The 24,750-nt window shown below is 52.4% G+C and overlaps 1 protein-coding gene across 3 annotated transcripts in view; it reads right to left on the minus strand.

The window, feature by feature from the left end:
• Positions 1–24,750, minus strand: part of SMOX (spermine oxidase) — a 39,457-nt gene that overhangs the window by 6,542 nt on the left and 8,165 nt on the right. For all 3 annotated transcript variants that reach the window (XM_021921205.2, XM_021921204.2, XM_031656587.1), the window contains exons 2-3: positions 6,117–6,350; positions 3,818–4,044 (exon numbers count right to left, since the gene is read on the minus strand). In XM_021921205.2, coding sequence (XP_021776897.1) covers positions 3,818–4,044; positions 6,117–6,324 — 435 coding nt within the window. In that variant the 5' untranslated portion in view covers positions 6,325–6,350. The remainder of the gene's footprint in view (positions 1–3,817; positions 4,045–6,116; positions 6,351–24,750) is intronic.

A 24,750-nucleotide genomic window follows, 5' to 3' on the forward strand; every position in this document is an offset into this window, starting at 1 on the left:
GGGCTGCCGTGATAGGAAAGAACCCGGGGCTGTGAGGTCAACGCAGACAACCATGGGCAGCTGGGAGACAGCCAGGGTGGAGCAGGAGGGGGAAGAAAAGCATTTCAGGCAGAGGGAACAGCAACCTCAAAGATGGAGAAGCAGTCAGGAATCCTGAAGGAGTGTGGTTTTGCTGGAGGGGGCAGGAAGGAGAGAGGATCTGAGAGCCGACGTTAGAAAGGCAGGCAGGGTCCAGGGCATAAAGGACTGAGAGTCATTCCAAGAACTCTGGACTTGATCCAAGGCCCTGGCATCGCTGGAGGGCTGAGCAAAAAGGCGGCAGGATCACATGCCCACAGCTGTCATTCCCAGGACACCAGCTAATGGAGGCTCCTTGGCCGGGCCTCTGTGGCTGAGCTGATGAATGGTTTGTTTCCCTTCCTAAAGTGAGTGTGGTCAGCACACATGTCTGGGAATGGTGTCTGCCCTGTCCCCCAGCCCTGGGGCCACAGGGTGAAGGAAGATGGCAAAGCGCAGTGATGTCCACCACCCTCCACCACCACCATCTCACTCAAGGGGAAGGCCTCCACCTGAGACACAGACATGAATTAAACTTATCTCTGGAGACTAAATTATAAAGAAGAAAGTGAGGGAAATTGTTTTGTCTTGCCTCCCTGCAATCAGGAGATGCTGAGTGGTTAGCCTTAGCTGGAGTCCTCAGCAAATTCTTCACCCAGGAGCACTGCCAAGGGTCAGGGTTTCAACTTGCCTCCTCCTCCCTGGGTTTTTCCCTTGGGCAATAAGCAACATGGTAGCCAGTCCTTAGCTTATGTTAACTAGAGGCCAAAATGCCCAGCTGAGGAGTAACAAATTTAGTCCATCGACATGACTCTTTGTATCAGCCACCAACTAGGACAGCCTTCACTGCACATGGGTGTGCCATATGGCACAGTCTCCTCTCCTGGATTATCTGACACCTTCCCAATGTGACCCAAGGAAAATGGGACACGTCTGTGTCAGCTAATAATACTCACCCCAATTCTCATTAAGCATTTATCATTGGATCTCATTCAATCCTCATAATACTATGAGGTAGGTACCACCATGCCCATTTTACAGAAGAGGAAAGTAAGGCTCAGAGAGGTTCAATAACCTGCTCAAGATTCCACAGCTAATAAATGGTAGAACTGGTATTTGATCAAGGCAGTCTTACTCCAGAAACTAAGCTCTAGATGATACTATTGCACAAACTCATATATTTGTTAATAAATAAAATACATTCAAATGAGTGGCTCTTCAAAGTCATCATCTTTGGGGGGCTGCATATTTATTATGAAGCCACATTGAGGCAAGGCTTCACGTGCTTAGAGCACACCTCCTCAGAATGGCCTCTAGGATTGGTTAAAAGCCACACAAAGAAATCTTGACATCATCATCATGCCTTATCCTTTTGACTCAAAACATCACCACTTAGATGATAATCCACCATATCCACCCCATATTCACAATGCACACTCTTGACTTTCAAAAATCAAACCCACCTGCAGAATTTGATGATGATCTACTTTTAAACACATTTGAAAAAACAAACCATGGGCCCTGAAAGTCATTTTCAAAAGGCATCCATGTTTGAATCACTCACAATAACCTGGGAATCAGGCTGGGGCTGATTTGCAGCAGACCAGAGAGGTCTACTTTGAAGAATACTAGTTCTTATCTGACCCATTAACAATTCAGTCTCTTGGCACATGAGTGAGAATGCACAATACAATGGACTGCACACAACGTACCTTGTTGGTGCACACACACAAGACACTGAGTGTGCCTGTCCTCCATAGAGCAGGGACCGCCCCAAAGCAAGGGTCATGTCTCCTTTCTCATGCCCAAGAGATTAGAAAATGCACAAGAGGCTGGGCGCGGTGGCTCCCGCTTATAAATCCCAGCACTTTGGGAGGCCGATCACCTGAGGTCAGGAGTTTGAGACCAGCCTGACCAACACGGAGAAACCCCGTTTCTACTAAACATACAAAATTAGCTGGGCATGGTGGTGCATGCCTGTAATCCCAGCTACTCAGAGGCTGAGGCAGGAGAACCACTTGAACCTGAGAGGCGGAGGTTGTGGTGAGCCGAGATCGTGCCATTGCACTCCAGTCTGGACAACGAGAGCAAAACGCCATCTCAAAAAAAAGAAAGAAAAGAAAGAAAGAAGGAAAAGAAACAAAGAAGGAAAGAAAGAAAGAAAGAAAAGAAAATGCACAATAGGTGTTTGCTGGCCAAATTACTGACCTGGAGTGAAGGATCATTACACCATAAATGACAAGCTATCAGATGACAGGGCCTACACATTACTTTGCTTGTTCAGTGCAGTTCACACAGCTAAAGAATACTAACAATATTAATAATTTTTTTAAAATCTGAATAAAACAAGGATGTGTGCCATTGCCACTTCTATCCAACACTTTACTGAGATACTAACCCGTGCAGTAAGGCAAGAAAAAAATAAAACTGTCTACAGCTGTGCTATCCAACACAGCAGCTACTAGACACCTGTAGCAATTTAAAATTAAGAAATTAGGCCGGGTACAGTGGCTCACATCTGTAATCCCAGCACTTTGGGAGGCCAAGGGGGCAGATCATGAAGTCAGGAGTTCGAGACCAACCTGAACAACATGGTGAAACTCTGTCTCTACTAAAAATACAAAGATTAGCTGGGCGTGGTGTTGCATGCCTGTAATCCCAGCTACTCAGGAGGCTGAGGCAGGAGAATCGCTTGAACTAGAGAGGTAGAGGTTGCAGTGAGCTGAGATTGTGCCACTGCACTCCAGCCTGGGCGACAGAGCGAGACTCCATCTCAAAAATAAACAACAACAACAACAAAATTAAATATTCAGTTCCTCGGTTTTACTTGCGTCATTTCAAGTGCTCAAGAGCCAAATGTGGCTAGTGACTGCCACACTGCATAGGGCAGGTCTAAAACATCACCGTCACTGTGGAAAGTTCTATTGGATAAATGCTGGTCTAAGGACCAGAAAGGAAAAAAAGACAAAATTCTCATTTTTTTGTGTAGAGTTCTATACATAAATTCCAAAATATTATTAGAATATAAATTAATATAATTAACATAATAGATATATTATTAGAATTAAAAATAATTTAGCAACGTAACAAATCAATATATAAAAATCAATTATATTTCTATATATCAGAAACAATTAGAAAATAAAGTTTTTAAAAATTACTATTTATGGCCAGGTGTGGTGGCTCACACCTGTAATCCCAGCACTTTGGGAGGCCAAGGCAGGCAGATCACGAGGTCAGGAGTTCAAAACCAGTCTGGCCAACACAGTGAAACCCTGTCTCTACTAAAAATACAAAAATTAGCCAGGCGTGGCGGCGCGTGCCTGTAATCCCAGCTACTCATTCGGGAGGCAGAGGCAGGAGAATTGCTTGAACCCAGAAGGCAGAGGTTGCAGTAAGCTGAGATCACACCACTGCACTCCAGCCTGGGCGACAGAGCGAGACTCCGTCCCAAAAAGAAAAAAAACTACTACTTATAAGAGTATCCAAAAACAACAACAGCAACAACCATCAACACGACCCCCACATACCTAGTAATAAATCTAACAAAAAATGTTTAAGGACTTTGTAAAGGAATATTTAATCACACATATCAATAATCTCTTGGCTAGTACTTTCCCACTCAATATCTTCATTTACCCTCACATTATCCTGGTTTTCCAAATGCAGGGCCCAGGGAGTGTGCAGAGACATGACCAGAATCACAGACCTCCCAGGTCTCCCCATGCCCTCATGCCCAGCTACTCTGCTCACACCTCACCTCGTTGTATAAATCGCTGAATTCCTCAACCACGTCCTTGGGGATCCTGCGGCCGTGGTTGGTAAGGTAGCAGGCCACGCCATTCTTGGAATAGAGGCTGATGCGGCCCACGCTGCGTTCCCCATCGGTTGTCTCTTCCAGGAGGCCGCTGGCTTCTGCTAGATGATAGATAGGGTTCCCATGGGAGCCATGGATCCAGGTGGCTCCCAGCTCAAAGGTGGCGTGTCCTGAGGGTGACAACAACAGGCCCTTAGAGGCTTAGGGACTTCTCCAGAGAAGGCCAGCACGGCTTCCCCCTCCTTCCTCTAAGAGGGTCTTTCCACCCCTACAACAGGGCAGGAAAGAGATTGAACTCCCACTGCTGGCAAACAACAAAGGTCCTCAGTGAAAAGTTCCCACCGAAAAACACCTTACAGCTAACATAACTGCCACCTTGGATGACTCTGTGATTTGTCCCAGAGTCGCCTTACTGGACCAGTTAGAAGGCTCTTCTTTTTCAGTCCCACCTTTTTCTCAGGTAATACCAGATACCAGACCCCACTTCCTCACTGGTGCCTCCTCACCTGGGAGCAGCACTGTGGGCACCTGAGGGTCCCCACCTGGGCTTTTTTCAATTCTTCAACATCCCCAGTGGCTCCAAGATCTAAAGCACTTCCCAGACAGAAAATGGTCCCCTCCAAATTCAACATGGGGCAGGAGAGAAGGCCAAACATCCCAGTTTGCAAGATTCACCCATAAAGCAATCTAAAGCACACTTCCAGGGAAAGTGAAGTCCTCTACATCCTTTGGCGCAGTACAAAAAACCCTGAGAGCCGGACTGGGGCAGGGGACATCTCCTGGGTCTAAGTTGGGATGACCTGGGAACGAGGTCCACTACCCCATTCCCAGCCAAGGTACCATATACTCTGAGGCAAGTTGCCTCTGTGCCTGGGCTGCAGTTTCTTCTTCTGATGCTGCAGAAACTGTCTCCTTCTCCCATTCATCTCCATCCCTACCTAGCTCCCAGGGAAGCTGAAATGATGAAAGGAAAATAGAAATTTTGGGGGGTGTGTTTTGTTTTGTTTTTGCAGGCCTGCTTCAAGATATATGTGGTACATTTTTTGCCAAGATAGTCACAATGATTCCTCCTATCTTTGTACACACACCCCTTTTGCAACGTGACTTTGCCATTCCTCCCATGAGAAGGCGGAGTCTGTTTCCCTGCCAGACACTGTTGTGTGCGCCAGGGGAAAAGGGACAACTTTGGTTATGCCTTGCAGGAAATGCTGTAGGGGAAGACACTTAATGTGATCAAAGTTTCTACAAGAGGCCGAGGCAGGCGGATCACCTGAGGTCAGGAGTTCAAGACCAGCCTGGCCAACATGGTGAAACGCCCGTCTGTACTAAAAATACAAAAATTAGCCAGGTACGGTGGCACACACCTGTAATCCCAGCTACTCAGGAGGCTGAGGCTGGAGAATCTCCTGAACCCCGGAGGCGGAGGTTGCAGTGAACCAAGATCATGCCACCGCACTCTAGCCTGGGTGACACAGCGAGACTGTCTCAAAAAAAAAAAAAAAAAAATCCTCTAGAGGACCAGTGTAGCCACACATTCCAGGCCATGTGTGGTCTCACTGGGTCATTTTCATGGTTCCTACCCACCCAACCCCTCATTGGTCAGATCCCACCAGCCCCCCACCCCCCGTTGGGAAGCCCTGACCGGGGGATTTCGGGCAATTTCCCCACTCTCTGAGACCCCTGGCAAAGTCTGCCCACCCCTAAGGCAAGTCTCTTACCTGGCTGCTTTCTCCAGGGTCCTCACTGCTCTGCAACCTGGACAGATCCACTTCCCAGATAATCCCAAGACCTGCCCATCACACACATGGAGACCCAAAATCCCCTTTCACCTCTGCTAACCCAGGATCCTACTGCTGCAGGGCTAGCTCTCAGTCATGATAGACTAACTCACAATCAAAAGTTAACAACTACTAGGGCCTTGCAGAAGAATTTCACTTCTTGTGAAATAGAAACTGGCCCACTCAGTACCAAGAGAGCGGGGATGTCCACTCCCTCCTAAACACTGTGAACGCTACGTCAGAATATAGCCAGCATTCTCCCCAAGTGAAAGTCAGGGCCCTACCGTGCCCACTTCAGAGGGCTGCCACGAGGAGCAAAGGAAGTTTCTGGAAAACACCCAGGCAGGATGCACAATGGAACATTTATCCCAGAAGCTAAAATAATGAGACTTCAGGCAGAGCCGGGAATTAGGAGACTAAAGGTGACCTGGGGAGGTGGCTTGGCTAGACTGGGTGGCACTTACCAAGTTTCACACTCTGCACACGGCCTCCGATGTGGCTGGAAGCCTCAAGCACAGTGACATCCGTGAAGCCCTGCTCGAGAAGTGCTTTGGCTGCAGCCAGGCCAGCCAAGCCGGCGCCGATCACCACCACACGAGGCTGTCCCCTTCTCCGTAGGCCACGACTGAGAGGGTCATCCGCACTGTCGCCACTAGATTCACAACTTTGCATACCGTCCGAACTCACCTTCTAGGAACCTGCAGGGGGAGGAGGTATCACAGTTTACTGGCTCTGCCTTCACTTCCCACCTGCCCCAAGGGACACTCAGGGCTCCCATCACACTCTGCCCTCTGTTGCGGGTGGGGGAACCTGGAGTCCTCTCCCTCCCTCTCTGAGGACCTGGACAAGAAGAGCCACCTCCAAAGGGGCAGGGAGGAAGGGAAGAATAAATAAGAGAAGGTGGCGGGAAGGGAGGAAAAAAGGAAGAAAGGGAGGGAAGGAGAATGTAAGGGAGGGATGCATTTTGGGTCCCCACCAGCAGGCAGGAGACCTGGGAGCCCATCTTAAGCCCCTGAAATTCTCAATCCCACCCCCAAACTTGTTAGGCACTGCTTCTTCCCTGACCACAGGCCCCAAAGTGGAGATGAGAGGCGGCCAGTGAGGAGATGACCAAGAAGGCTACAGTCAGGAGAGACTGGGGCTTGGGGCTGCTGATTCTGGACCAGCTCAGCATGGCATAGCTGCTGTGGTCCACCTGGTGCCAATACCAGGATGCTCACACAGACCCCAGGATACTTGTCTGGACCCAAAGATACTCACACAGATGCCCCAGGATACACAGACCCCAGGATACTTGCCTGGACCCCAGGATACTTGCCTGGACCCGAAGATACTTGCATGGACCCCAAGATATTCACACAAACCTCAGGATACTCACACAGACCCCAGGATACATGTATACACAACCCTGGACCCTCTGTTCTCCCTCCTTTGCCTGGCTTTTCCCTGGCACTCTCTCTTTCCCTTGCCCCTTCTCTTGTCTCTGGCTTTCTGTTGGTCTTTCACAGCCTCAATGAAGTGGCAATTTGGTGGGCAGGACATAGTCCCGCCCTCCCCCAAGAAAGTGCCACGAGGCCTGCATCCAACAAGCCTGCTATTCCGGGTAGGTTGTTTTCCCAGCCACCCAGTCCCTCAGCCACCACAAAGCAGCAAGGAGCCCAGGAAACAGTGGACCAAGAGGACCCATGGCACCAGAGGCCAGACATGAAATTGACAGTTACACTAAACCAGTTTGCTCAGAGACGCCAGATTAGGGGAGCTGATGGCTGGGAAGCCAAGGGGGTCCCCAAATCTGGTCCCAGGGCTAGGAGAGGCTGTGTTTCTCTTCCTAGAATGACCCGGAGGGTTTGGAGGTATCTGGGGGCCACCCTGAGGAACAACTCAACTCAGATGCTGTCCCTGTTCCTTCCCTGATTCAAGCAATTTTGATTCCAGCTGTCTTTGCTGAGGTTTAAGTGGCAGCAGTTGCAGAATCTAATAGTATCCAGGATCTAACAGGGAACAAATGTGGGTGGAAGGTGGCTGCCGGACAGCAAACAAGGGGCACTGTCACCCGTACCTAATAAAGCTGTGCATAACTGTTCCCATGACATAGCAATCCCACTCTAAAGCATACACCCAACAGAAAGGGGGCAGATTCCACCAAAGACACATGTTAAAGAGTGTGCACAGCAGCTACATTCATAACAGCCTGAAAATAAAAACACCCCACAAGTCTATCAGCAGGAGGACAGATACATATCCAGTGCTGTAAGTAGCATATCCATACCACGCACTACTCTTCAGCAATAAACAGAACCCAACTACTGATACTCCCAACCACACAGATGCACCTCAACCCACACTGAGCAAAAGAAGCCAGAGACAAAAAGGCACAGACTATGACCTCATTCCCACGAAGCTCAGGAAGAGGCAAACCCAATCTGTGAAGCCAGAGGTCAGAAGAGAGGTTAGGAGGCAGGGAGATGACTGAAGGGGGCAGGAGGGGACTTTCTTATGTAGAGGGAATAAGTATCTTAATCTGAAAAGTGGGTACCCAGTGCACATATGAAGGTTCGCTGAGTTACACATTTGAGATATGTGTAATTCACTGTATATATCTACATACACCTCATTAACAAGATAGTCATTCCTGCCTTCCAATCAATCCGTCAAAGGCTGCCACACTGACTTTCTTCTCTATGCATTTCAGGGTCTGACCACTGAGGTTTCCATCCTGCTTTGAACCGCAGCGTCCTTAACATCACTTAAGTGACATGGGTGAGCAAAGGAGGCTTTTTTCGAAATACGCTCAGGCTGAGAAGCTGCTCTTTGTGCCTCCCCCCCGCCGCCCCCCGCCCATTCCACCTACCCTTGCAATACCTGGGCCTGGACTGGAATCCTCTCTCCAACCCCCCCGCCCACCCTCCAGCCCCTAAAAGTCCTCCAAGCTCCCCTGAGACCCAGGCCCGCCAACTCCGTGCAGAATCGGTTCCCAAAAAGGCCGGTAGGTGGCGCCCGAGACCCGGAGCCCCATCCGGGCAGCCTCCAGTTCGGAGGCAAGGGCTCCCGCTCCCCTTCCCAGACAGCGGGTGTCGCGCTTTCGCTGGGGATGAGGCCACGCAGGGAGCAGGGCCGCTCCGGCGCTTTCCTCCTCGCCGCCTCTGTCCTCTTGACTCCCCTCCCTCTCCTCCCTCACCCCAGAGATGCTAGGTCCTGCCTCCCTCCCAGGAGGACAGGCATCAGGGCTGGCTCCAGTCCTCCCCCACCCTACCCCAGGTTCTCCTTCCTGCAGACTAAATTTAGAGGTAAGGATGTGGCCGCCTGCATGGGGCGGGCGGGGAGGGTCAGCGGTGATGCTGCCGGATGTCTGCCAGCCGGGCCGGGACGCTGCGTCAGGTCGGTAAACACGCGGCGTGCTCCGGAGGGGCCGCGCCAGCTGCGAGGGGGACGCCGCCACCCTGCGCACCCTGGACTGACGTGGCGCCGCAACCCGCCCGGCGGCACTGCCCCAGGCAACCCCCCACACAGTCTCCTATCCACTACGGAAAGGCATGGCTGCAGTGGCTCTCACGCCTTACTGGTGGAACCCCTTAAAAAGCTGCTATGGAGGTCAGGGTGTAGCAGGTATTAAACTGCGGGTCCCCCTCACCCCAGGCTCCCTGGAGCACCACCTCTGAAAACCAGGGGACCAGATAAGCTCCAGCCTTGGGAAGCCAGGATAGGCGAACAGCGCTCGGTGCCAGCAGGGCCGTCGTAGCCAGCTACCTGCCTTCCCAGCTCCCAGAGCCTTGCATGGGCCCCTTGTCCTCACCGCTCTGTTGTGGCCGTCAAATAAGACCCTCCATGGATGTCACAAGACTGTCAACATTTTCAAGGGCCTCGTGCATAAAAATAATTTGTCAAGTGCGGAAGCTACACCGTGAGCAGACTGTCTTTGGAACAAGCTGTGGAATGGACAATGTGAATGCAGGCAGCCTCCAAGATCAGCAAAGAAAGAACCCCCAGCTCCCTGCACCTGGTCTCAGAGACTTTGAACTCAAACAGACATCGCACATGGAATGCCACGCAAGTAAGCAGGGGCCATGTGAGTCCCCTGTATCCTGACCCTCAGAGCTAATCCCACAGTCCTGTCCCTCCTCAGGCCCTGTCCTAGATAAGCCTGTCAACCCCCAGTGCCTCCAGGAAGCCAGAGGAGCCCCCTACACAGCCCACAGAGGGCAGAGAAATGAGTCTGTCCTGTGGCCCTAATATCACCCCATGGAGCCAGCACACCCTGGACAGCAGCGTCCTTAACATCACTTAATCATCCCATGGAGCCAGCATACCCTGGGGTCCAACCAAAAGGGAGAGAGAGAACATAGCCAGGACGCCTACTGTGTGCTAAACGCCTGGTGGGGAGTGGGGGCAGTAAGGGGCAACTTGTTTTCTGTTGGTTTGTGTCATCGTTTCCTTTCCCTTTTGGGGTTTGTTTCGTTTTGTTTTAATGTATGAGAAACTGCCTTATTGAGGAAGGACAATTGCTTAAATGGTCCTCGGTGCCTGCCCTGTCCTTCTCTCGCCTTGGGGAAAGAAAGAAAGAAATAACATCCACTCCTTGATCTGTATGCACAGGAGAAACAGAACACCCTGTACTTTTTGAGCAGATAAAGGAGAGAAGAAAAAAGTGCTGGCTCAGCCAGGCAGGGAAGAGGAGGAGGGCGGGCAACAGACACTTGCCTTCTTGCTCTTGCTTCCATGGCAAAGGGGGGGGTGTAAGCCTCTTGCCCAGTGCCTGCACCCACGCCTTGAGTTAATTCTTCATGTCCCCAAGCAGGCAATGCCTGGGAGCATCAAGAAATCAGGCCAGCCAGGGCACGAGTGCACCCCCTGGTCCCCTGGCAATTTCATCCAAGATGCTGTGCAGCCAGTTCTCCAGCCTGCAGGACTCCGCCTCCCCCAGCTGTCCAGAGCCGCCACCACCCTGACTGAAGTGTCCCAAGAAGCCACATTGGACACAGGAAAGTAGCAGGATATGGAGAGAGGAAAAGAGGGAAGAAAAGCCCCGTCCTGTGGCAGGGTTGCCAAAGACGGATGAATAAAGACTCAGAGGTCAGGTGACCAGAGTGGGCATGAGCCACCAAACTTTGTGTGAACTGCCACTTCTTCATCCCATCCCTGGAACATCCTCCCCAATTTCATTTTGACACTCTCAGAAATATACACTCTAGTTGCAGTGAGCTGAGATCGCATCATTGTGCTCCAGCCTGGGCAACAGAGTGAGACCCTGTCTCAGAAAAAAAAAAAAAGTAAAGAAATTTACACTCCAGCAAGTACCTCCTAAGGGCCAAATACTAGAGACACGTGTTAGTCCTGGTCTCCAACGTTTGACCCTTCCCAAGCCCCCCTTGGAAGTGGCCAGAACTAAACTGGGGGCACCACCCAACTCCTGGCACTTTCCTCACTGAGGTCAAATCACAGGACCACCAAACAGTCCCTAGGCTCAAATCTGGAGTCACCCTTAGTGGGAGACCCTCCTCATTCGTCGGTTCAAGCCATGGCAACCCCACAGCCTGAATCATTGTCACCTCCACCGTAGCTGCCCCAGGAGCACCTCCCACCCCCCTCCTCTATCTGAGCCTCACCTATGCAGGTCTCAATCTCCCAGCCCCACCCTCCAAGGATAAGCACAGCTGGGCATCTCGTTGACCAGGGAATATAATTTAGCAGTTCACTGAGTACCTACTATGTAGCAGGCCTGGGGAAGATCTCTGCATGTCAGCCTTGCCCTCTCGACCCAGCTGGCCTTTCTAGCTTCAGTTCTCACTCACAACTCCCCCTCCGAAACATACACACAGACCCCCAACTTCACCAAAAGCCGGGAGCCTCCCCAGCCCAGCCCACCTGAAGGCCTGCAGGAAACAGCCTCCCTCATACACATCAGAGAAGCTGGTTCTGGGTTCTCTTAACATATGCACACCTTGTGTGATTTCAGGGCTGGGTGCTGCTCGAACCACCAGCAAGGCCTGCTCCATTACTGTTTCCTGAAGCAACAGACACCCTTGAAATGTGAGTCCCTCATACTGGTTCTGCACTGTCACCTGCCCCCCAGCCTACCCCAAAGCACAGGCATCTCACCCCAGGAAATTCTGTTGTCTATTATCTCAAGAATGAGGTTGAAGCCCCACAGCCACAAAGCAGGGCTGAGGTCCCAGGCTAGACTGGTGAGCCCCTGCCCAAGGTAAGCACAGCCAAGCCCTGTGAGTGAACCACAGTGGACTCAATCACCCAGCTGGGTGTGCGGTGCCCTTTCTTTAACATTGAAGCCCACCTCAGCATCACCCAAAAATCAGTACATCACGCCTCTCTCCAAGAGTGGCTACTGAAACAAAACAGTGCCAGGAGAGGCCAGCCTCCCGTACCCCACACCCTTCCAAGACACCCCTCACAAGACATAAAAATCTGGCCAGGTGTGGTCAGAGCCATTACAGGTGGCTCATGCCTGTAATCCCGGCAATTTGGGAGGCCAAAGTGGGAGGATCACTTGAGCCCAGGAGTTAAGAGACCAGCCTGGACAACATAGTGAGACCTAGTTTCTACTAAAAATTAAAAATCGCAAACATATTCAGACTATCGGAAACATAAACAAAAAAAAAAATTTAAAAATTAGCTAGTTGTGGCGAAATGCGTCTGTAGTCCCAGCTACACAGGAGACCAAGGACGAAGGATGGCTTGAGCCTGGAAGTTTGAGGTTGCAATGAGCTATGATAGCGCCATGGCACTCTAGTCTGGGCAACAGAGCAAGACCCTGTCTCTAAAATAAACTAAAATAAAGCTTTACTTTTGAAAAGAGAGAGAGAGAACCAGGCATGGTGGCTCACGCCTATAATCCCAGTACTTTGGGAGGCCGAGGCAAGTGGATCACTTGAAGTCAGGAGTTTGAGACCAGCCTGGCCAACATGGTGAAACCCTGTCTCTACTAAAAATACAAAAATTAGCCGGGTGTGGTGATGCGTGCCTGTAATCCCAGCTACTCGGGAGGCTGAGGCAGGAGAATCACTTGAACCCGGGAGGTAGAGGGTGCAGTGAGTCAAGATCACACCACTGCACTCCAGCCTGGGTGACAGAGTGAGACTCCATCTCAAAAAAAAAAAAAAAGAGAGGAAAAAAAAAAAAAAAAAACTCCTACCCATCTCTGGCCCCCTCTGAACACAGGCTATTCCCAAGTGTGCCTGAGCCCTGCCTTTTTCTCAAGGTCACCCCAGGATGAATTTCCTAATCCGTTTCCCAGAGAAGAAGAGTGAGGCTCCCAGGAAGTTGGCCCACCTGGCTCACTTTGCCTGGCTCCCCTTGGAACCCAGGACTCCACCAGCTGAAGTGCCCCAAAATATACCCAGCCCTTCCACCAGCAGCCTCCTCCCTCCTCCAACCCCACATCTGCTCATGAGACCTGTCCAGGACTGTGGTGCCCTCGGCAGCAGGGGACAGCTCACTTGCCCCCTTCCTGACCAGCCTTGGGGACTTTAAACCTCTCTTCCCAGTGGAGACTTCTAGTCCCTGAGGGTAGACCCACCTCAGTTTCCCCATGCCTCCCGCCCCCACCCTGCTTTCTCAGGTTTCTAACAGGAGGAGAGGGAGTGGGAGGGAAGCTGGGGAGCTGCTCCAGGGGCACATCTTTGGACTGCCTGGAAGTCTGGGGAGGGATTTGGATTCTTGAGGCCCCCCAGACAATGCAATTATTCTTCAAATGTAAAAACGCCCAGAAATCCCAGACCAGCTGCTTTGCACAACGGCCCAGACAAAGGGGCTCTGTGTCTGCGGTGAGGCTCCTCCCACCCCTCAACTGGGGAGGGGCTGGGCCCCAACTCCTCCCAGCCAGACCCTCCCCAGCCTCCTCACTCAGGCCAGTCAGGAAGTAAAAGGACTGCTGGGCCAGGCTGGGCCGCCACGGAGGGAGAAGGGGATGGCAGGTGTGGGGAACAGAGCAGGGGCAGCCCATGAGTCCAGGAAACACAAGGGGAGGGAGAGAAAACTGGCTCAGGAGCCTGGAGACCTGGGTTCAGGCCCCAGCTCAAGCTCTACCTTGCCAGGTGACCCCTGGGCCAGTGTCTTCCCTTCTCCAGGCCCCATTTGGCCAACACCTCTGAACTCACTCCAAGGATGCACCCTCTGTACCCCACCACTGCACACTTGTCTCAGCCCTATCTGATATCTGAAGGCTTCCTTTGGTCTTCAAGCTTTCCCATCTGTAAAATGGGGATAGGTACAGCTACTCTGTAGGACGATTAAATTAGCACAGGTAAAAGGTGTGGCCACTGTGAGGGTCATCTCAGAGCGGGCGGGAGAGGGAGGAAGATCCCCAAAGAGACCAGTACAAAAGTCACCTTTCCTAGAGCCCAGAGCTCTGTCTCACTTATAGAAGAGCCCCGATCTTCATCTGAGCTCAGAACCCAGCCTTCACCTTGGCCCCAACCCTAATATCAGGCTGGAGCTTGACACTGACATCATGCAGGCACCCCACATCTGTATCTGGCTAACCCCAACCCAATACTGACTCGGCCTGAGCCTCTCAATCCTGACTCAGTCTGACCATCCTCCCCACTGTTGAGGGGAAGGGGGCATCAGAGGTGGTGGCCATTAGCCAGTTCCAAGCTCACGAAAGGGAAAAGCTGTGGGAGCCTCTTTCAGCAGAGCCCCCGCCCCCAGCAATGTCCCCTGGCTCTCACAGGCCAAAAACACGGAAGGGCTCCATCATCCTGCCTGGCACCCAGACTTCTCTCCAAGCACATTGTCATTGCTACCCACATTTCTTCCCTAAAATCATAAAGTCCCCAAAAGCACAACTTTAAAAAGGCTTTGTAAGCCAATTTCAGATGAGAAGAAGGAGCCAGGGGCCCTTGGCAGGCATGTGTTGCAAGGAGAGGCAGCCATTGGCTCAGTGCATGGAGGGACAGAGCCAAAGACACGGCCCCCACAGGCACTGGGAGGCAAAAGCAGGAGGGCCCCCCGGGAGATGTGAGCACTTTGGGGCGTCTCTGTGTCCCTTGGTGTCCTGCACACCACCGAGGTTCATTGTTTCAGGACCCTTTTGCCTGGGAGGCATAAGGTGATTTTATAGCTCCCTGTAGGGGCAGACCCAGGAGACTACTCAACTAGAAACTTAATTGGGGGTGGAGGAGGGGAAGAAAGCTCAGAAAGAAGCCAGAGAGGCTGGGCGGGGGTGGATACATTGGCTCACACCTGCAATCCCAGCACTTTGGGAGGCCAAGGCAGGAGGATTGCTTCAGTCTAGAAAGTCAAGGCTACAGTGAACCATGATCACAACACTGCACTCCAGCTTGGGAGACAGAGCAAGACTTTGTCTCAAAAAACAGAAGCCAGACAAAGGGCAGGGTCTTTCTGATGGGCAGAAAGCTCACTGAGGGCCCTGATGACAGTGTCAGTCAGAGAGAGAAACAGGTACAGATGGGCCAGAACAGAGGCTGGTACTGCAATTCCTTCCCCAGGCCACATCCCTGCAGCTTTATCCCAATCCCCACCCTATAGGTCCCACCTTCAGCAAAAATTAGCCACTTGATCACACTCTGACAATAGCTTAGGTCAGGCCCTGGGCACAATTGCTCTGAACACCTCTGAACCTTTCAAGCTCTGGGCCAGCCCCACCAGCTCAGTTTCCACTTTCAGTCTCCTCACACCCCACACCCTGCTTCCCATCTTTGTGTATGTCTATCTGCAGACGTCCCTGGCTTGCCAGATAGATAGTCATCACTCAGCAGACAGAACCCACATTCTTCCCATCAGATTCCAGATCTTCCAGAGGTAGGCAAGCTCCATGCCCTCTCAGCAACCAGAGATCTGCTGGGAGGATATGCCACTCCTGGATGCTACTAGAGAAGATGAATTGCCCAGGCAGCAGCCTCTGCCACTAACCAGTGTGGCCTTGGGAGAGTCTGTTAGCACTTGAACCTCATTTTCCCATTTGTCTAATAGGGAAAATCACCCCTACCCTGAGAGAGGCCAGCCCTGACTCCCGAACCTATTCACCAGCCTCCTGTATCCCCAGCAAAGTCTACTGCAGCTTCCTTTAGTGGCTCTCAAGATAAGACCCCATGGTCTGGATTCCCTCCCTGTAAGCAAGACCTAACACCCCAACTCTGAATTCCCCTGCAGGAAGTCATCAACCATACAGGTGTAAGAAAGACCAGGCCCAGCATGGCGGCTCATGCCTGTAATTCCAGTGCTTTAGGAAGCTGAGGCAGGAGGATTGCTTGAGGTCAGGAAGTTGAGACCAGCCTGGGCAACACAGCAAGACCCTGTCTCTACAAAAATAAAAATTTAAAAGTTAGCTAGGGCTGGGGACAGTGGTTCACGCCTGTAATCCCAGCACTTTGGGAGGCCGAGGCAGGTGAATCACGAGGTCAGGAGTTCGAGACCAGCCTGGCCAACAGGGTGAAACACCGTCTCTACTAAAAATACAAAAATTAGCCAGAAGGGGTGACATGCACCTGTTAATCCCAGCTACTTAGGAGGCTGAGGCAGGAGAATCGCTTGAACCTGGGAGGCGGAGGTTGCAGTGAGCCAAGATCACCCCACTGCACTCCAGCCTGGGCGACAGAGCGAGACTCCATGTCAAAAAAAAAAAAACAAAAAACTTAGCTAGGGCATGGTGATGCACAACTGGAGTCCCAGCTACTCCAGAGGCTGAGGTGGGAGGATCACCTGAGCCCAGGTGTGTAAGGCTGCAATGAGCTATGATCATGCCACTCTACTCCACTATGGGCAACCTTGTCTCTAAATAAAAAAAAAGACCACAGAACCGGTCACTGCCCTGGCGAATACGCTGGTGCAAGACTGCCCTTGATAACAGCAGACGAGGCCACTGGCAGGAGAGGGTCAATAGGTGATGGTGCTCACAGCTGCTCGCTTCCTTAGAAAAAAAGTCTCCTAACACAGCTGAAACCCAGAGAGGGAATACTAGCCTCAAGACCAAGGTATCAGCCTTGTTTTGAGGTACCCAAGTCACCACAGCCCTTGGGGAACCCCAGGAAGAGACACTTCTCTTACACATACACACAAATCATGAAAGCGTATTTCCTTATGTTTCATTTGATGACCCAACTTAATAAACAGGCCTATCCTTTGGGAACACCTTATAGTACCACAGTTTTCACACAGGTCCTGGGGTGTGATACTGGCTTTTGAATACCAGTCATTTGAATCCCCACCACTTATTAGATGAGTGATCTGAGCCTCAGTTTCCTCATCAGTAAAATGGGGATAAAGTGTGCCTGCCCCACAGGGGTGTGTGACAATGCATGCAGAGGGCTTATCCCAGAGCCAGGTGTGTAGCAGCAACAGTCCTTATGTTTTCCTACAGGCCCCAGTCTGCACACTAGTGGTAGTCACTGCAGGGAAGATTGGGCCAGGTAAGAGGCAGGGGTGGGGATGAAGGAAGCCCAGCCAGTAGAAAGATCACAGATCCCCCTGCAGAATGATTCCAGAGCAGAGCCACCAGGCCTCAGAGAGAGCCACCCTACCCCACAGAGATACAGTTATGGACTAACAATGGGAAGAACAGGATAGAAGGGTCGCCCCGCTATCCTACTTGGTAGGGGTGCTTGGAGCTCCTAGGCTAGGGCTGTGAGGCTGCAGGTGCAACAACAGGACAATCTGTGTGGCCACCAGCCTCTAAGATGCCCCTCAGTGATCCCTGCCTCCTGGGATTCATGCCTTGGTGTAGTTCTCTCCCAAGCTGACCATTGCAGCCAATAGGATATGGCAGAAATGATGGAATGTTACTTCTGAAACTAGACATAAAAGACACTGTGGCTTCCACCTTGCTCCCTGGGGCAGCTTACTCTGGGAGAAGCCAGTCACCATGTGGGAAGGACACTCAGGCAACCCTGGGGCAGCCCACAGGGCACAGAACTGAGCCCTCCCATAAACAGCCAAACCGTCCTGCCACGCATGTGAGCGCACCGCCTCAGAAGCAAATCCTCCTGCCCCTTCAGATGTCTGCAGCGCTGGCTGACACTGTGACTGCAACCTCATGAGAGAGCCTGAGCCAGAACCACCCAACTAAACTGCTACCAAATTCCCGACCTACACAAACTGTGAGCGTAATAAATGTCTACTGCCATTTTAAGCTACCGGTTTTGGGGTCACTGGTTAGCCAACAATAGATAACTAAGAGTCAGCATCTCTCTCCCCACAGAGACTCCCCAAAGTGGATCAGGTAAACACTCACCCAACCAATCCCACTCAGGGCCTTAGACCCCGCTGTTCTGAAATGCAGAGCTAGGATGAAGTGGGCAGGTAGCCTGCTCCAGGTCCTACAGCTTACAAGGCCCAAGAGACAGGAATGTCTTCCAGCCAGTACATTAGACTCACCTGGAGATTTTTACAAATAACCCCTACCTATACCAGGTCATCTAAATTAGACTCTCTGGAGTGGGGCCCAACCATGGATTTTTTTTTTTTCTTTAAGGACCTACATGATACTAATGTACAGCCAAGGCTCAGGTTCCAATCGTAGCCTCCTGGCCAGCCCAGAGCCACTGGGGTCTGACAGTGCAGGAGAGGAGGAGGCAGAGAGAGCCACAAGGCCAGGCAGTGCCCAAGCTCTCCACCCTGGGCTTAGGCTTGGGTCTCCCTCCACCCCGCTGCTGCCCAGCTCCCAAAGCCCCCTGCTCTCCAGGCATACAAAGCACCTCAGGCCACACAGATGTCCTTGCCCAACCTTGTTCACACACCGCCACACATAGTCGCATCTTCCCCGTCTTTCTCTCTGCATCTCAACACCCTCTTCAGGTCCAACCTCTGTGCTGGGACTGCTCCCCTAGAGGACGGGAGCCAGGAAGCAGGGATGGGGTCTAGCTCTGAGTGATCTTGGAAAGACTGTTTCCTCATCCACAAAATGGGAATGACCATCACATCTGTTCTGCTCTCTGCTGGGTCCCAGGCTCCTCATCAGAAGCCCTTAGAGAGACCTATATTTGTATGTTTTGTCTCCCGCAAGATGCACCCTTGCCTGGCCCTGCATCAGCCCCTGGAGATTCCGCAGCAGTGGATTAAAGAGACAGGGCCCTGCCCTGAGGCTCACAGCCAGTGAACTCAAAGGTACAGAAATAAGGATCATGATGAATTCAAGAGACAATGGGAAGGAAGACCTAATGGAGGGTGGAAAAGGAGGCGGAAATTCCCAGGAGAGAGAAGTGAGCTCCACGCAGGGAAACTGCACATGCAGAGGCTCAGAGGCGCTGCTAACAGGATCATCTCTCAACATGTGATTCCAAAGCTGTCCCTTTTCGCTCTCTCCCAGAACTCACCTGGACTGGCTTGGAATCCCCTGGTCCCACGCTATGCTTCCTCCATAACTTTGGCAGCCGCCTCACCCAGCCCTGGGAGTTGGGAGTCGGAAGTGGGGAGTGGGGAAGCCTTCCAGCGTCAGGTGGGGAGAACACACCTCCCGCCTCCGCTCAGGGCCTGCCCCAGCCCCACCCGTGCCGCCCTGCCCTTCCTGGGCAAGTCAGCCATGCAGGTTGGCTCCCCGAGGCGCCCTGGGGAAGGGCAGGACGCACACCTGCCAGGAGGCACACGACCTGCCACCCAAGGCACCAGGAAGGGGGCGGGGCAGGCACAGGCGCTGGAGACACACAGGCCCTGCAACCCAGTGGCCGCCGCGAATGGGAGTCTGGATGGGCACCGGGCAGGTGGGGGGCACGTTTCCAGCCTAGGGTGGGGCCGGTGCTAAGGAGACTGGAGAAAAGCACAGACACGGTTCGTGAGTGAGGCCTAAGGCAGGGAGGGGAGTAGCAGGGGACAGATTTTTCATTCATTCAAAAAGCTTTCTGGAGGGCTACCTGTGCCAGGCACTGTCTGAGGCACTGGGGATACTGCAACACCCAGATGCCCCCCTTAAGGATCTGTCAGGTCAGGGAAAAGCAGGGCGGAGAGACCGGAAACTGTTTGCACAGGGGCGTCAGGGAAAGCCACCTGCCAAGGCAACGCTGCAGCAGAGGTGCAGTGCTGTGTCAACCTCCTGGGGACTTGCTGAATGGCAGGATGTGGGGTGAGGGCAAGGGCCACATAAGCATGACCTGGGTGAGCAGGCATGACACCACTGGGACAAACCCAGACCAGTTCTAACTGTGTCAACTGGTCATCATCTTTGCCCTTCACAACAAGCTGGTGGGGTCAGAAAAATGACAGAAGCCAAATACCTCAGTGCAGGACTGCAGTGGGGAGGTCAGCCCAGGGGTCTGATTACTAAGCCCTCCTCCTGGCTATCAGCAGGGTTGGGAGAGTTTCTCCAAGCCGCCTGCTATTGCAGGGCCAAGCACACCCCGAAACACAGCCCCCTGCATCAGGCATCACCTGCAGGCACGGCCCCGACGTGAGTCAGTGTCCCCAGCACCACCTGGCAGAGAGATCCGCCCATTCTGCAGCCTGGACACTTGACGCCTGGGAGGTGTGAGCTGGCAGCTGAGGGGGTGGCTTCCCGGTGGGGCTTCTCCCCTATCCCTGCCAGGAGCCGCAGCATCACAATTCTGGGGTGAAGGAGAACAGCCCAGTCAGCACTTTCCGCTGACTCTTTCAAAACCACTCACAAGAACTGAGGCCTGTGAGCTCAGCCCGGGCGCAGTTCCCCCTCAGCGGCCCCTCGTGACTCTGCACAAAGCCCAACTGTGCTTCAGCTCCAGCCCTGGGGAGGGGGTGGGGTCTCCGGCAAGCCCATCCTGTCTCCTGAGCCACAAGGTCCCACTCCGCCCAGCCTGGGACCTGTGCTTTCTGCCCACAAAGAGACACGACAGCCCCAGTGTCAGAGCTGTCTGAGCTGTGCTGGATCCGGGCAGCCTTCCTCCCAGAAGGTGGGGAAGGGTCTTCCTCCACTGTAAACCCTTTTCCAGCACAAATACCTCTCTTACGGTGTCCACGCAACATAATTTATCATAGAGCAAAGGTGGCATACATAATCCCAAAACGAAAAAAGGAAAATATCCAAAGAAAAATCTAGTCACCAGATGAACCTCACAGCAAACCTCTATTTTGCCCCTCCTGTGCCAGGCCCTTTGCTGGGCACTTTCCATTCATTGCATCTTTTAATAATCATAAACTCCCTGCTGCCCATTTTACAGATGAGGAAACGGGCCCCAAGAGGTTCAGAGGCATGACAGAGGCCACCTGGACGGAGCGAGGGGCAGGGTGGGGCAACACTGCTCAACCCTTGCTCTGACCTCAGGCCCCCCCACTCAGCCTCCCCAGGGGTGCTGCAGGCCTGAGGACTGCCCTGGCTTGGCAATTCTCCCATCTTACTCCTCCCCACATACTGATATGCACACATTGTGCCAGGCACTTGGGGCTGGCAGGAGTCATCTCAAGGCCTGACGGCTCACTCCAGCTTCACTGCCAAAGCCTGGGGCTGCCACAGCTACCTGCTTTCTGGCCTGGGCACTTAGTGGGGTCCCTGCAGGTCATCCTGGTCTCCCTGCCCCATGCAGCTGGATTAGGCTTGCCAGGCACTAAACTAGCCAGGCCCCAGTCCTTCACCCTCGATCTCCTCCTCCATAAACAGGGCCAGGGACAAGTTCTAATTGCTTTGGCCAGCACAAAAGAAAATTCAAAAAGCAAGTAACTCATAACTGCGTCTAGACGGTCCTCGATCACTGGCCCAAGACTTTCCCCTCCTGGTGACTTCAGGGCACATTAACTGTGCTCTCCTAACAAGTCCACAGGACTAACCAATAAAGCACTTTCCATAGAATTCAACCATGAAGCCCAGTCCCCCACCCAAGTGAGAGCTGGAACCAGGTCTCAAAAGCCACTGAGGTTCATTTCAAAATGCACACATGGGCCATGCACCCATGATTTAATCCATAAAACCCCTACGGAGTTGAGACGCTGAGTTTGGACATGAACATATTCTTTAGGCCCTTTTGTGGCGTTCAAAGACAGAATAACTCACTAGCTTTTGAAGCATCAAGAAAGGTCTGTTCTTAAAATCCTGTCATCATTGTTATCACTCTATTTTTAGCTGAATACGTCTGAGATACAGAGTGCAGTGCCAAGCGTTTTGTGTGGAATATCTCAATCCTCACATCAATACCCCCATACTACAGAGGAGGCAACTGAGATTCAGAGAGGTTCCACAGCCTGCCATGAGCCTGCCTCTGAACTTTACTTAGTAATATATTAAGCCTCAGGCCTTGCTCTTTTTAAAATCTAATGAAGAAGCAGCTGGGTGCAGTGGCTCATGCCTGTAATCTCAGCACTTTGGAAGGCCGAAGTGGGCGGATCACTTGAAGTCAGGAGTTTGAGACCAGCCTGGCCAACATGGTGAAACCCCGTCTCTACTAAAAATACAAAAATTAGCCGGGTATGGTGGCGGGTACCTGTAATCCTAGCTACTCGGGAGGCTAAGGCAGGAGAATGGCTTGAACCCAGGAGGTGGAGGTTGCAGTGAGCCAAGATCATGCCATTGCACTCCAGCCTGGGCAACAAGAGTAAAACTTTGTCTCAAAAAAAAAAAAAAAAGAAAAAAGAAAAAATCTAATGAAGAAGTCAAGTTCATTGTCTTTCCTTGAGTTACTTTTTAAACTCCGAACCTTTTCAGATTAACTCTCCAGGTTTTGCATTGCGTATGATTTTTTTTTATTATCATTTTCCAAAATAAGAGAGAGAAAAAGGTCCCTGTGTGTTTAACATTTAAAGGCATCATTTAAAAATATTTCCTAAGAATATATGCCCCTTGGTGGTCCTGGGTGTCTCCTGCTTGAGTCATCCTAAAATCCAGCCAACTCAGCCTGCAAGGAGTATCACCACCACCCGCCACAATCAGAGGTGCGGTGGCTGAGTTGGGCTGTCCCGGAGGTCTGGTTATGGGTGGGGAGCAGCTGAAGGTATGAGGACAGGCTCTGAGAGAGCCGTGGGGTTGAGGAAAGGGCATCAAGCCAGATGTCCCAGAACCTGAGTGAGACCCATCATGCCTCACTCAGGCTCCATGAGGCTGTATGGGGAAGACAGGACCCATGTGTCTGCCAGGGCCTGGCACAGAGTTGGCAGGGGTGGCTAGATTCTTTGTTCTGTTTTCTAATAAATTGCAACTCATTCCCAAGTGCTCGTTCTTCTGGCTGTAAGTCACACCTTCCTTAATGCCATCCCTCAAGAAGCAGGTGAAGAAGGGAATCTGGACTAAGGGGTACTGCAATGGCCCCCAGCTAGGCCACCATGCTCCACCAGAACCCAGATGCTTTTCCTCATCCTCCAACCTCCCAGCCCCGGATTTAGAAAGCAGTGGGCTCCTACGTGCTTGAGGAAGAAAGGCAAAGGGGCAAAGGAGAACAAGAGAGTGGAGCTGGGGTTGGGTAGGAAAATCCACTGAGCATGCCCCACCAGGGCCTCCGGGTCAGGTCGGAGGGCCAACGTTGCCTCAAGCACCACCGTAGCTCCTCCTGGGTACTATTTAAAATACCACATCCCGGCAGGGCGCAGTAGCTCACGCCTGTAATCCCAGCACTTTGGGAGGCAGAGGCGGACAGATCACGAGGTCAGCAGATCGAGACCATCCTGGCTAATATGATGAAACCCCATCTCTACTAAAAATACAAAAAATTAGCCGGGCATGGTGGCGGGCGCCTGTAGTCCCAGCTACTTGGGAGGCTGAGGCAGGAGAATGGCGTGAACCGGGGAGGCGCCACTGCACTCCAGCCTGGGCAACAGAGTGAGACTCTAAAAAAAAAAAAAACAACCACACCCCATCTCCCCAACCTGAGCTGCTGAACAAAGAGCTTCACACTGAAGAGGAAAGGAGGTGTGGTAGAGGCAAGGCAGGGTAGCCTCACTGACTGCCCTGAGAGTCTGAGAATGAGGGTCACGTCTGTAACCTGGCCCCTCCCCAAGCTTCAAGTCCATGAAGGGGCACAGCACCGTCCCCGCCCACAGCCCACCATCACTCACACCCTGCCTCCTTTCTCACTAATGCACTGCTCTGATCACATCACTGCCCTGCTCAAAACCTTCTGTGGGCTGCCACAGCCCAGTGAACCAAGGCAGTCCCTGACGCCTCCTCCCTGCCCGCAGGCCGCCTATCTCCTACACACACCCACCAGGATCCTCTGACTCTCAGACCCAAACCTGTGACTTCTCATTCTCTCCAGATCTCCCCACCCCAATTGCCATTCCTCCAGGAAGCCAGTCCTGCTAGCTACTTGCACCCTCACTCTTCTCCTCTGCAGGCTGCTCTGGTCTAACCAGGACCCCACCCTAAGCCTTGTGCTGCTTTCTGCTGGTTCTTGCCTTCTTCCCTTATGTCCACGATGACAGGACCCTCCCCAGGGTCCCTCCTCCAGCCATGTCAATCACAGTAGTAAGAGCAGCCAACCGGTATTAGAGTGTCACAACAACCCAGCCACCCTAGGAGGGAGGAAATATTAGCCTCGTGGTACAAATGAGGGAACAGAGGCACAGAGAGGCTTAGCTTCTTGTTCAGAGTTCACAACCCTGCTGTGTTAAGCTCTGAGATGAAAGGCTGGGGAGAACTTGCAGAGCGAGGAGATGCCCAGGAGGTATAAGGAAAAGGCCCTCTCAGAATCCAGAAGACGGCCGGGCTGGCTCACATCTGTAATCCTAGCACTTTGGGAGGTCAAGGCGAGAAGACTGCCTGAGGTCAGGAGTTTCAGACCAGCCTGGCCAACACGGTGAAACCCCGTCTCTACTAAAAGCACAAAAATTAACCGGGCATGGTGGTGAGTGCCTGTAATCCCAGCTACTCAGGAGGCTGAGGCAAGATAATTGCTTGCACCCAGGAGGTGGAGGTTGCAGTGAGCCGAGATTACGCCACTGCACTCCAGCCTGGGCGACAGAGTGAGCCTCCATCTCAAAAAAAAGAAAAAGAATCCAGAAGACCCAGGCCCAGCTACCTGGGGATCCCAGGCACCAGACAGGTCCTTCCAGATCCTTCCTCACTTACCCAGTGAGGCAGAGCCATTGCCAAAAGAACCCAGGGCTGGCTCTCAGCCCAGAAATACCAGGGAGAAAAGGAAGGATGGCGGGGAGCTTCCTGGTAGAGGTGGGATAGGCACATCTGAGGGCCCTGGTCAGTTGAGGTCCCCACAGGCACTGGCAGGGAGGTAGCAGTCACTA

Source organism: Papio anubis, chromosome 16 (genome assembly GCF_008728515.1).
Source record: "Papio anubis isolate 15944 chromosome 16, Panubis1.0, whole genome shotgun sequence".
In the NCBI taxonomy this organism is placed as follows: Eukaryota; Metazoa; Chordata; class Mammalia; order Primates; family Cercopithecidae; genus Papio; species Papio anubis.